This window comes from Amia ocellicauda, chromosome 9 (genome assembly GCF_036373705.1).
Source record: "Amia ocellicauda isolate fAmiCal2 chromosome 9, fAmiCal2.hap1, whole genome shotgun sequence".
Classification (NCBI taxonomy): domain Eukaryota; kingdom Metazoa; phylum Chordata; class Actinopteri; order Amiiformes; family Amiidae; genus Amia; species Amia ocellicauda.
Window position 1 is genome coordinate 19,228,640 of NC_089858.1, and position 13,679 is coordinate 19,242,318.

The 13,679-nt window shown below is 43.6% G+C and overlaps 1 protein-coding gene across 5 annotated transcripts in view; it reads left to right on the forward strand.

Annotated features, from left to right (window-relative positions):
* Positions 1-13,354, forward strand: part of mtss1lb (MTSS I-BAR domain containing 2b) — a 65,162-nt gene extending 51,808 nt beyond the window's left edge. The window contains exons 10-15 of one of the 5 annotated variants that reach the window (XM_066713664.1): positions 1,914-2,046; positions 2,759-2,833; positions 3,755-3,904; positions 4,338-4,514; positions 4,923-5,088; positions 5,276-13,354. In XM_066713664.1, the coding sequence (XP_066569761.1) occupies positions 1,914-2,046; positions 2,759-2,833; positions 3,755-3,904; positions 4,338-4,514; positions 4,923-5,088; positions 5,276-6,105 (1,531 nt within the window). In that variant the 3' untranslated portion in view covers positions 6,106-13,354. Of the gene's footprint in view, positions 1-1,826; positions 2,047-2,758; positions 2,879-3,754; positions 3,905-4,337; positions 4,515-4,922; positions 5,089-5,275 lie in introns of all 5 variants that reach the window. The other 4 variants (XM_066713662.1, XM_066713665.1, XM_066713666.1 and 1 more) reach the window with 4 other exon arrangements.
* Positions 13,355-13,679: the final 325 nt, after the last annotated feature.

The following is a 13,679-nucleotide window of genomic DNA, read 5'->3' on the forward strand; positions in this document are numbered from 1 at the left end:
TGTGTTTGGGAGTTAAGAAATATGGTATCAGATGAATGTCAAACAGTTTTAAAAGAGTTTCTGCCCTGCTAACATTAACAAGTCTTTCATGCTTTGTCATTCTGTGCGTCTTGGCACTGCACTGTGACTTTAACATGGATGTGAAGGATACGCTGTTTTGCTTTCTGTCTGATTGTCCTGTTTGCTCACAGGTCTGTTCTGACACATCCTGCAATAATACTGAATTTGAAGTGCTGCTAACTACACTTGCCAGTGCATTTCACTTAAAATAACTCACCCCTTTGCAATGAGCGGTGTTTACACAATAAGCTAGAATTCATCATGAACTGAACTTGTTTTATAAAAAACCCAGATAGACTTAGTTAGTATGAATATAGTATACATAAGCAGATCATCCTGACACTGACAACTCAAACAAGGCCTCCGAATTAGAAAGATACTGAGCCTGATTATCAACATTCAGCTGTTCATCTTCTTTTGTGTAGACTGACTAGAAGAAGGGAACGGGATACATACAAGCTTGCAATTGTTAAAGTGTTTCATCTGTGTCAGTGTCTTATGTAGAAAAGGACTGTTAAGTCACAAATTCATTAATTTGTTCAATGGGCAAATTCATTGAATGACTAACAGCTTTTTATGCTCTTTTTAGAGACTTTCAGTTTAGTGAAGTAAGTGGACCAAAGGCTCTTGTTGAATAGTTTTGTGCAGTCCTGGTGACAGAATAGAGTATTAAATGCCTGAGCCAAATCACCGATCTACAGGCTTAGCCATTCTGCTTGTCTTTGTTTTTCATGTTGCCATTTAGTAACAGAGCCATCTGTAAGTTATGGCAATGGCAGTAAAATGGCTGGCTCCCCATCAGTTCCTCTGGAGCGCCCGACTCTCATTGCAGTGTGCCCTCTGGGCTGTATGTAGCAGCTGCTCTGTGAGGGTGGTGTGCCAGCTCACATCTGGCCCCTTGCCTGGCAGCTCTGTCTGCTCCTGCCTGCCAGTCTTTTGTTCTCACCTTCTCTCAACTTGTCTTTTCCGTGCTTCCTCCCCCACCCTTTATCTGTCCAACCCAATTCACTTCAAAAAATGACCTCTCCTGCATGCTCACCCACCCACCCCCTACCTCCTCCAACTCCTGTTGGCTCACCGTATCCCTCCTGCATCTACCCTGGCTCCCGTTTCTTCGCCCTGGTTGGGTTCATGTCTCTCGTCTGCTGGCTCTGCTCTGTGCCGTGTTGCTGTGCCAATTCTTCTTACCCCCTTCCCACCGGCTTCCCCAATTTCTCCTGTCTTGTGTTTTTTTTGCCTTCTGCATTTCTCCTCTTTCCACCTCCTCCCTCCCTCTTTCTCTTCCTTCCTCTTTTCAACCCCTTTCCTCTGATTCCCACCTCTGATTCCCCACCAACCTTGCTTCCTTCCTTCGCTCATTTTCTCTCCACCCCTCATCTGCACTCCTTTGCTCATTCTCTCTCTGTTGCTCCCCTGATCTTTCTTGCGTTCTGTCCCTGACACTATTTACTATTTACTTTACTATACTGGGACCGTACTTTTCTCCCCACATTCCTGACTATCCCCTCCTCTCCTGTTCATCACCTCCCACTTTTCTCTCAACCTCCCATCATTTTCTCTGCGGCGTGTCTGTCAATTCTCAATTCCCCTTACGCTCTATTCTGTAACACCATCCATTTCCATTGCCTCACCCTCTTCTCTATCCGATCTCATTTCTCCTCTTCCCTCCCTCTCCTTTGCACCATTCCACTCCATCCCTCTCCCACCCCTTCCTTCCATGCCCCTCACCCCCCCTCACCCCCTCTCACCCCCTCTCACCCCCTCAGCAGTGTAAACAGCACCCACAGTAGTGCGTCTCGCTCCTCCAGCGGCTCTCAGACTCACTCACCCAGTTCGTCCTATCGCTACCGCAGCCTGGCCCAGCCCCCGCTTGGGGGTGCTCAGCGGCTCAGCAGCGTCTCCTCCCACGACTCCGGCTTCATCTCCCAGGATGCTGCCATCTACTCCAAGCCTCCCTCGCCAATGCCCTCTGACATCACCAGCCAGGTACGCCCTGCCCTCCATCCCTGCTTCCACCGCTCAGTTACCATCATTTGCACAATCAAATGCAAATGTCTTGATGCAGGTTCTCTAGCCCAGGTCTTGGAGTGAAAGTCTTAATTACATTTAATATGAACCTGGGCACCTGCTTGAAGACAGCTTTAAAACCTGAAGGGTTGTGTCTCTCCAAGACCAGGGCTAGGAGAGTGTTGGTCCAAATTCCTATTCTGCCGCTTCCGTGCGCTTGTTTAACACTCCTGTAAGTGTCGTATTGCATACGTTCGACTCTCTGACTACAGGAGGAAATACTGTGCTCTCCTGTTTTTATCTGAGAGTTCACCTTTAAAATTCACACCTCGAGGGCTGTACCTTCTTGTGGTTTCAAATCCACCTGAGCTCAGTTACATCATATGAATAATACAAATCAATTACTAAAGCAGTTGACCTTGATTTTGAAGATATGTAACAGATGCCAGAGGGGAGTTGAAAACCCCTGTGTTATACTGTTCATTCAGAGTAACTAAGGGTCACATGCCTGTGATCAGTCTGTTAATTCACGTATAAATACTGGTTATTAGTTTGTTAGCGGTTTAGGCTATTATCTGAAGTGTAAAGGTGACCAGTACACACAGTCCTATGGTGTGCTGCTACGCTGTGCTGTACTGTGCTGTGGTATGCTGTACTGTGTCCCCTAACCCTCTGCTGTCCCGCTATGCAGAAGTCGTCGAGCTCTGCGTCATCGGAGGCCTCGGAGACCTGCCAGTCAGTCAGCGAGTGCAGCTCCCCCACCTCGGTTAGTTCCACGTCTACCGCCGGGGCCTGGTCAGGGGGAGAAAAGGTGATTCTTATACTCACTCACTCTCTCACTCACTTTCTCACTCACACTCTCACTGACACATGCACTCATGCCTGTTTCCCACAGACCTCTTACTCACAACACCTCTCCCACCATTCTCCAAGTACTCATCCTCTCACACACCCTCTCTCAATGATCTCACCATTCACACACACACACACACACCCCTCTCTCTCAGCCTGCATCCTTCACACTCTAATCTTCCTCACACACACACACACTTCCCTTCACTATTTCCAGCATGTCTGACAGATTGAATGCACAGTCTCTCTCACCCTCTGAGGCGCCTACTGTCACACTAAGGACCTTTGGACTTTTTCACCTTGCTTGAAACTGTTTCCTTGGGGAGGGCAGGGGTGTGGTGGGGGATTTATTTATTATTCAATATTTGCATTTATTTTGATTCTTTAAAGTAATTCCAAACTTTCTGTCCTTTAAAAGTCTTCACATATTTACATATCAGAGAACCATAAGGTATGAACTCATACACTTTGAACTGAATCGCTTCTGTGCTCTTTGGAAGTATTCTCAGTGATACAGTGCCATAACAGTGGTAACATATTTCTGGAATACACCCCTTGAATAACTGACAAACCTCTTCTTTTTGTCTTTCACTCTGCCTTTTAAACTGAGTCGTCTGTGTTGCAACTGAGAGGAATCGGGGTTGTAGTGCAGATGAACTGGGCGCTGGGTGTATCTGTTGTATGTAACGTCCGCCCATTCTGTCTGTCCAGTGGACCATCATCATGTGCAGTGTTGCTGTATCCAGTGGGTCCTCACAAAGGCACCCCGGGGTCCTTGTGTCAGAGCCTCCCTGGGTCCTGCCCGCTCTGATGATCTTGTCTTTCCGTTCCGCAGTTTGGCTCGTCCTTCGCTACCTTCCGCCCTGCTCTCTCTCACACTGGCTCCATCAGGCCTTTCTCTGTCATTCTTCCTGCGTCCCCACCCTATAACTGCCCCCCCGGATCCAACACTTACTCTCCCACATCAAAGGTTCCTTGCTGGAAGGTTTGTTTTCATTTGCACTTTTCTTTTAAGTTTCTTTTTGTTATTTTTATTTTTTGTTGTGTGCTTGTTTTGCTTTGTTTCTTCAAATAATGCTTTGGTTTGATTTACTCATCTTCTGCTTTAACTCACTCATTAATTCATTACTTTGCTCCCTAACTTGTATCCCTTGTTTTGTTGGCCAGTGAAGCCCCAGTCTCAACCACTTTCTGAAATCTCTCAAAAGAGATTAACTTAAGAGAGTAGGTTTTAAATGGCAGAGTTTTATTTTCCATCAGGTAAAGACAAAAGAAATACACAATTATTCAAGGTACCAGTTGAGTCTACATGAATTACAAAGACATGAAAGACAAAGGCCTGGATATTAGCCTCTTCTCCTGCTCTCTGATAGGGTGCACCTTTGTCTGCCTCTCTATAACCCTTCCAACCTCTCCAGGATTGGTCCAAACCAGGTCCCTATGACCAGCCATTGGTCAGCACACTACAACGAAGAAAGGAGCCAATAGAGCGACTCAGAGAGCAAGAATCAATCCCTCCCCCAGCGGGGTATTCTGGGATGCACCCAGAGGACACTCAGAGGCCCAGGATGACGCCAGCCACTATTGCTGCAAAGGTAACATATAAGACCCATCATTCCCCTGGTCTGTACACATGTCTGTGTGGCTGCGTTTGTCCCCTGTCAGGTATGCAGAATGCATGCATGCAGCCATTAGTGACTGGAGAGCCTACATACCTTTAAACATATATAATTGTGTTTTGATAATCAGGGGAAGCAAAGGATATTAACAGCATAACAAATAATGGTTCCCTTGGCAATGCAAAAATCAATTGGGAAAGAATAAAACCATTTATCAGTTTGAGTATGTTTGAGATGATACCATAGTTTCACATTAGTTTTTTTTTTTTTCCATGTGGACAGACACTATTTGTAATGAAGGTACGTAAAAACCCAAATATTTACAAAAGTCGTGCCAGTGGATGCCGCCCCTTTTAGAATCTGAATTCTAAATCTGTCTCCCAGCACGGAGAGGAGGTGTCGCCGGCTGCCAGTGACCTGGCCATGGTCTTGACCCGCGGCCTCAGCATGGAGCACCAGAAGAGCAGCCGTGATTCCCTGCAGTACTCCAGTGGCTACAGCACCCAGACCACCACCCCCTCCTGCTCAGAGGACACCATCCCCTCACAAGGTGAGCAGGACAAACACCGACCCTAGAGAATCTTTATGTAACCTTTCCAGGGACTGTCTGGCCAGAGCTCACTGAGCAGCAGTGGTCCACAAAGGCCACTATGATAACCTAATGTAGGGTTCAGTAGCATTGTGTTTTTATTCTTGCAAACTTTGGCTTTGACCCCACTGCTCTGCTCTTTCCCCAGTGTCGGACTATGACTGCTACTCAGTGAACGGGGATGCTGAAGGGGAGATGCAGAGCGAGTTCGATAAATCCTCCACCATCCCACGAAACAGCAACATCGCCCAGAACTATCGCCGCATGATCCAGACCAAGCGCCCTGCCAGCACTGCAGGGCTGCCCAGTGGAATGGGTGCCCAGGGGGGCCAGCCTGGAGGGGGCGGAGGTGGCGGGGGAGGAGGAGGGGGCGGCACCCCTGGAGTGGCCACCATTCGCCGGACCCCCTCCACCAAGCCCTCCGTCAGACGCACGCTGTCCAACGCGGGGCCCATTCCCATCCGCCCGCCCATTGTGCCAGTCAAGACACCCACGGTGCCTGATTCCCCCGGCTATACCGGCCCCCCGGTGAGGGTGGGCAGCGAGGAGTGCGTCTTCTACTCCGACGACACGTCTCCCAACGCGCTGGATTACGTCAAGGCCTCCCCCAAGCGCCTCAGCCTGCCCAACACAGCCTGGGGCTCTGCGGCGGGGCTGGAGATGAGTGTTTTTGCCCAGCCGCCGCCGCCCCTCGCCTTCAGTTCCGAGGAGGAGCAGCTCCTGGCCGCCAACCGCCACAGTCTGGTGGAGAAGATTGGTGAGCTGGTGGCCAGTGCGCATGCCTTAGGGGAGGGCCAGTTCCCCTTCCCCTCTCTCCCTAGTGACGAACCCAGCACCGAGCCCCAGGCCCCTCCCCCTGGGCCTACCCCCTCACAAGACCCCGCCCCCGGGGGAGAGGACATGCTAGTGGCGATCCGCAGGGGGGTGCGGCTCCGCAAGACCCTGACCAATGACAGGTCGGCGCCCCGGATTTTGTGATAGCCTGGAAGGGACCCCTGCCCGTGCTGACCACTTCACTGACTCTATAGAGGAAAAGAAAATAGGTTGACAAAAACAGAGAGAATAAATAAGTAATTAAAGTAAATAAATAAATAAAAAACATAAATAATACAAGTTATTAAAAGAGGCCCTGGCCACTATCTTTTAGCGTGTACGGACGCATGTTTTTCTTATTAACGCCACCACCAGATGTGCTGACTATAGCAAGGCACTGAGATACTGTCAGATCCTATTTTATATTCCCTGCCAGGCTCCCCCCCTCACCTCCACCCCACACATGAGTTCCCGGAGCCCTGGGCACTGCGGGCAGCAGGCTGCTGAGACTAAGAGGTGGGGGAGCTGCGGGAGCCTTCGCAAGGAGCCGCTCGACTCCAGCTCCTCTGCGCCTCTTGGACGTCACACTGTAGGCTTGATTCCATGGTTACAAAACAAAACTCCCCTTCTGTCCGTCTCTGTCCATCTGTCTGTCTGTCCGTCAGACTGGTGAGGAGGAGTGTGGGGCCGGTGAGCGGTCTTTCATAAGTGCTGTGTAGGTCTGTTTGTCTTCTCTCCAAATGGGGTTTGTGCTGCTGTAAGTATCCTTTTTTTCTTCTTCTTTCATCTTATAATCAGAGCTGCAACTCTTCTATTTAGCTTTGTTTTCAGTGCCATGTTTCCATGTGATGCTGTGATAATAATATCTCACAGATCAAGGGAGTTATTTTAGAACTGGAGTGTATCATTTCCATGTTGAAATTAAGCAATAACAGCGCTTTGGTGAAATGTAATTTTTCTACAGTGTGGGGTTAGTTTTATGATACTGTTTTGCAAGGATCGTGTTGCATCAGTGATGATGGAGAATATGACTCAGAAGGACAAACATACACTGTAACCGAGCTGTGAATATTATTTTTCAGCAGGCTTCGCATGCTTCATTTTGCAGAAGGTTTGGCTTCAGCAGGGCCTAGAATAAATCCAAACTAATCAAGCTGTAACCTGTAAGTCAGAATTTTACAGTGGCTTAGTTTGCCAGAGGCTCCTTCCTTTGGAAAACCCAATAACCAACGACTAGCTGTAATTGTTTGACTGGCTATAAGGATAGAGTTTTGATTTAATCAGGCCTCACTTCAGAGAAGAAGTCTTTAGCACTTCAAGCTGGTGTTCAAATTCGTACCACTAGGTGTCAGCATAGCCTCACAGATCTGAAACCACCTCACGTCGCTGTGAGAAGAGAGCTATGTGCAGTAGCTAACAATCCAAACAGAAGTCGCCTTCAGGAGCACACTGTTGTGTAGTGCTGCAAAGCAGTTGTATTGAGGAGAGAACGGAGAAATCGGAAGGATAAAGGATGTGAAGCAGAGATTCTGGATGGGGGGTTACAGGCAAGGAAAGTGTATGCCAGGTATAAAGAAATGGGATCAATTTTTTTTATTTTTTATGTTACAACTTTTGGATGGTTTTCAGAGAGCACAAGTAGCCTAAGACTAGAGACCCAAGCTACTATGTCAACGGGCTGTAGAGAGATAGAGAGGTCATAGGGCTGTATTGAGAGGGATATGAGGTGGGTTATAGTGAGGGGGCGAGGGGCAGGGGGTTGCCAGGACTGTATGTGAGCTCAGTTGGGACATTAGCACGGTTGGGCTGTAGTTTTATAAGAACTTCAAGTCAGACACACAATACTTTGAAGAGAGTGACTGTCTCCATAGTTTTAATTACATGTTAAAGCTTATACATCATGAAAGCGTTCTTGATGATATACCTGCAAGCATTTCTGCTTTTGATGTGTCTGTAGCAGCAGGATATTGTAATGTTATTGACATGCTTCGCTGTCTGGAGGTATTGTCATATTGTGTAGCAATAGGGATCTGTAACCCTGGTTCTTTGATCGTAGTCAATTAGGGAGAATGCTTTGGTTTTCCCAGTCAGCTGGTCTGAAGGATCACAGTCAGGACTGTGACTAGGAGAGAGCAAGTCAACCAAAATGCAACCTGGGACCCAGCCGGGCCCAGCCTTAATGTTACACAGACAATGGGTTACATCTGTTTCATGGACAACATGATTATGTTTTCATTGTACGTTTTAAACATTATTTTGCCACACTAGAAAAATACTTTTCTAAAATCGACATGATTTGAAATACATAATTATTTTTATAATTATATAATAATATGCAATGAACTTAAAATGTTCCTTGATGTACTGAATACAGTATGCATCTAGCTTAAATTGAATTAAACCACTATTTGATCAGTTTAACTAGTAAGTCTACAGACTCTCTAACACACTGCAATAGAGAAGAACAAAAAGAAAGAGGATTCCTTAATCTGTCAAAAGCTCCTTAGATCTTAAATTCATTATACAATATCTCCCTGTGACCTGTTTTAAACAAGCCAAAGTATACTCCATGTAATCTGGAAAGAAATTAGGAAGAGCATCAGGAATACATTCCAGAATAACCATTTAATTTTCTTCATAATTAATTCTTAATGAAGGATCATGTTTACAAATTGAGTAACTTATATTAAGTGAATATTCACATAGCTTATTCTTTAAAACAAATACTTTTCTTTTTGTAAAAACCTAATCAATCAGTTGGTTGAGATGGGGAAAAAGCAAAGGAATTTGATAGTTTTAAGGCTCTATGGAATATAAACAAAAATGTTGTTTGCAAGCATAGGTTTATAAAACTGTCATTCTCAGTGTTGTTATTGTGCAATAATTCCCAGTGAATTGGGATAACGGGTAAAAAGTCCATGCATGATATATACCTTCATAATGAAACCTGAAGAAGTTCTGTGCTTTGGATACAGATAATGAATCAATCTAAATTTACTATAATAAATAAAACAAATAAAACCATGCAGATTTTCTCTAAAATGTTATTGTTCTTTTTTTAATTTAATGGATTAACAAAGCAAATAAATAATCTCAGTAGGCATATTGAAACATATAAGTCGCAGGTATATTTTGTCCTGGATAGTTTGTAGACTGATAGATATGCATCCCAGAATGTCATATCTTTTATGTGACGTTTTTGTGAGCTGGGATGAGTGGGACTGTATGAAGGGGCAGGACAGCAGCACAACCCCACTGGCCACAGCCCGGGTCCCCAGAATCTCCTCCCTCACCGGCTGGCCAGCAGGTGTTAAATCTAGTTTACCATAAAGCACAGGTCATAACCTTGTGTATATATATATATATATATATATATATATATATATATATATATATATATATATATATATGTATATCATAAGGTGAACAGTAATTGTATAAGTTGTATTGCAGAAGTGTTTAACACTAATATTGTCTAGAAGTACTGAAACAAAAGAAAAGAAAAGAAAAGAAAAAGGCAAAAGTCAAGTCTTTGGGGGACAAAGAGCATTGTGTTTTTAGCCCAAAAAGTAAATCAATTGATGCCATCTAGATGTGTAATTGTGCAAGTTGAGATATGAGCAATTTTGTGGGATCTCATTTTGTTTTAATTTGTTTTCTTGAAACAGAAGTCATTAAGGGTGAATGAGAAGGACTTCAATTCATTTTGAAATCACAGATAATTTCTCAAATTTTGTACTCATTCAGTTCCTTACGTGGAAATTTCAAAGAGTTTCCTATTGATTCAGAACATTTTACAACCAGGACACAGGGGCCGTGGTCAGACTGTGCTGGCAGACTGTCATAGCTTTGTGTTTGGATATTGTGTGTCAACTAGAAGCATTCTTTGTCTTAGAAGCCTTCTTAGCCTTCTCTTAACTGAGAGAAATATATATTTGTGAAGCATTTTTTGACACTCAAAATCAACATCACCTTGTAAAAAAATCTATCAAAAGAAATACACCTGACCTTTAACAAAGCAAGAGGAAACCTTTTGAATGGTCCACAGAGGCTATGAAACTCACATCCTGAAAGATTAATGGGACAATGTTTAAATTTCAACACTTTGTTTGGTTTTGTTTTGTTTAATTTCTAGAGACTCGGTTGGCTGCAAATCATGAGAGATGTCTCTAAAGCTAAACGAGCGCTGGGTCAAAACTCTAAGAGAAGCAGTTTATTTAAATATGGGCTTGATACAGAGGGAGCACCACCTGACCTGGAAAGGGTGCTGTGTGGGAAGACGGCATCGCTTTGACGTGACAGCACTGTGCTCACTTCAGCATGCTGTAATGTCACTTTATAAGAGGGTCACCGATGAGAAGGTCCTTCTACTCAGATACGAGCTCTGGCCCCCCCAGTGCACAGCTAGGTCTGGACACCACCTGCTCCCGGCTCGCTGCAGGAGGGATGCCCGGCCATGCCCCCCAGCTGAGCTGCAGGCAGCCAGGCAGGAGAAGGGGGCAGGACTGTGGAGGCGCCAGTGGCACAGATGCACTGATGAAGGCACGGTGTTGATGTAATTGTCACACTGGACATGAGGGCTGCGTGTTGTCATGTGTCTGCCCCGCTGCACCACACATAACCTGTTAATTTCAGAGTCTTATTAGCACTGTTATTATGTAGGAAAAAACGAAAATGACAATTAATATCACTAGACTTGGAACCCCCCCTGCAGTAGGCCTTGCAAATACACGTATATATATATATATATATATATATATCATTATCTGAGGGTGATGATGATGATGTATATATATTTATATTTCTTTTTATTAGTAAAATGGTTGTTTGTCTTCTTAAAAGGTGTGTGCTTTTAACACTTGAAGCTCTTTTATTTCTGAAGTTAAAACTCCTGTGTCCGTAAACCTATTGCAAAACAATAGATCTGTGCATTTCAAATACAATTGCCTGGGTGATACATATTCTGCAGACATGCTTTACTCCTGTAGCCTTGTAGTACTGACCCAGAGGACCCCTGTGATGTATGTGTGTGTGTGTGTGTGTGTGTGTGTGCATCCGTGTGTTATATTGGAATTAAGAGTCTAACGTGTCTCGTCACTCTGAAGTCTACAGAGTAATTCTGTGGGGGGCTTTGATGTGATCAGATTAACACTCAGCACAGATACACTAGGGCTGTGTTCTACAGATCTGCAGAGCCCACCTTGATTACATCAAGCACTTGTCTAGGATTCTCCTTTAAACAAGAAAATGCTTGAGGCAGCTGCAAGTGATAAAAATAGAAACGGAAGGAGAATTAATTTCTGTGAGGCATGTGATTGCTAAATAGGGCCCAGAGTTCTGGCACATTTGTTTAAAAAGGAAACAAATAATCGAAAGCTAGTATAGTACTATACAGTAGTATTTTAGTATTTTTATTTAATAGCAAATAAAAATAATTGCACAAGTCCCAGGAAATGAGAGAATATCGTCTGCACGCACAATGCAGCTCACACCTTGCAGTCCTTGACGGAGACAGGTACTTAAACACACTGGAATGCTTGCTGCTGTTCGCTGTGGATGAAAATATTCTGTCAAAAACAAATAACATTACTGCATCTCTGAGGGGTTCTTCTCTTTCCAATAAACAGCTGGAACAAGTCCTATTCAATGAGTGATTAGAAATGGCATGTAATTAGTAAGAACAAGTGAAGGGTGATTAAACTAACATGGCATAAAAGTGAAACACTAATTTATTTTCTGCATACATTTCCAGTGGAATTGATTTTATTCTATTTTTAAAAAAATATGTTCATTTGAGACTGTCGAGAAACCTGTGGCTCACAGTGAAGTCCCCAGACTTTATAATCTAGCGTCGCTGTTCTTTCAAAGCACTTTTGATCACTGTCGGAAGTCTGCAGTTTAGAGCTAGAATTTCCCTTTTTTTTCTTCTTCTAATAAAATGCTTTCACTGCCTTGAAATCTGAAAATGTGTTGTTGTTTTTTCCTGCTGTGTCATATTGTAAATAGCACAGAGAATAACTATCATAACCGTGTTTAACTGTACATAAATGTATTCTTTTAAAGAGTAACAAGCCAGCTTTGCAACCATCTTTGTTAGCATGAATCTGATTGGAATTTGCATTCACTGTCAACTTGTAAGACCCATCTGTATACTCACTGCTTCCTCTGTTTCCCTTGTTCCTTGGTTTACTGTGGCATGTAAATTGTTCCTAAACAATCAAGTTAACATACAATTGATCCATGGGCTGCATTGCCTCACTCCGGTAATGCACAGTTCACAACTCTAGGCTCAGCACTAACTAGAAACTAAGAAACACTGGGTCATTATGGTGAAAGCCTTGGCTTGTACGGGAGCCTGTAGTTGCAGGCTTGCAATGCTTTGTGAAATAACATCGCAGATGTTTTGCTGCCAAACTCCTTGTGTACTTTTGCTTCAATATTCAGTCTGTCAGTCAGGTTCCTGTTTTTTGTTTGTTTTTCTCTTGCGTGTAAAACTGCTAGGTGTGTCTGCCATTTTTCTACTGATGTTCCATGGCTCAGGCCGAGTTTGGAAGAGGTGTTGTCAGATGAACAGAGTGCAGAGAACACCATTCTACCGTCAGCCTATACCAGTCAAGGCACTACTTTGTTTAGTGGGACAGGGGGGACCTCCTTTTTCTGCTACACTTTGCATACGTTCAGAGTAGACTACAGTGCATTCGTGGTGCTGGTATTCTGCTTGTGTGCACTAGACTCTCCCTGAGTTGCTGTAAGAGGAATTCTGTGGTAATTTCAGATTCTAGCCCCAGGCGTACTGGAGCAAGATCACCTGAAACAATTACGCACCTTGACCTATTTTATGTATTTATTTTTCTATAATGCTACACTTAGGACAGACTGCATTATGAAGTCCGATTGATCCAATAATTGCAATACTTTGAGTTGCATTCAAATTAAGTTCTTCTAAATCTAGTACGATGGAATTGGGGTATATTGTCAGTGAGGTGCCGTGGAAAATAAATGTGTGTTTTCCAGTTTGTTCCATGTTGAGCCCAGTAGTGACCCCAAACCCTCGTGGCATTGAAGCTAAAAACACTGTGTCTCCGAACTTGACCTTTGCCTCTATTGTTTTTTTTTAATGATTATTTTATTTTTATTATTGTGAAGAGATGATGTGTGCATTGTTTTTGTACAAAAAAAAAAAAAAAACTCCTTCCAGTGAAGTTAAGTAACGCTGCCGGTGCTGTTGTTTACTGTCTTTTCTCCTCTTTCCTTTTTTTAATTTATTGTTTTTTTTCAAGGCTTTCTCCTCTCCTCCTATGAATTTTTCTTTTTGTAATATTTATCCTTTTAATTTGTTAACTTTAGTCACTGCTAACGTAACAAAAATGCACTGTGATGATTCCAGTATTAATAAAAGTTGTACTTAAATGAAGCGCCCTGGCTCGTATCTTGAAATGTATGAATTTAAAAAAGTTAATTATGTATCGGTGTATGTTTTCCAGTACAACCTCCACACAGACATACTCACACAAATCATCCAGCACTCCTACACAAAATCTTACAAGGTGCATGTGAAAATCTCACAAGATTTTGGATCCTAAATCCTCACAGATTACCTGATGGAATCTTTGCATGACTTTGGTATTATAAGTCATGCAGGACGTCTCATGATTGTGGCCTAGAATTCCTGCAGGATTTCTTTCATGGTCAAAATAGTATGTCAAAATACTAAAATAATTGAACACATTAAAACTAAA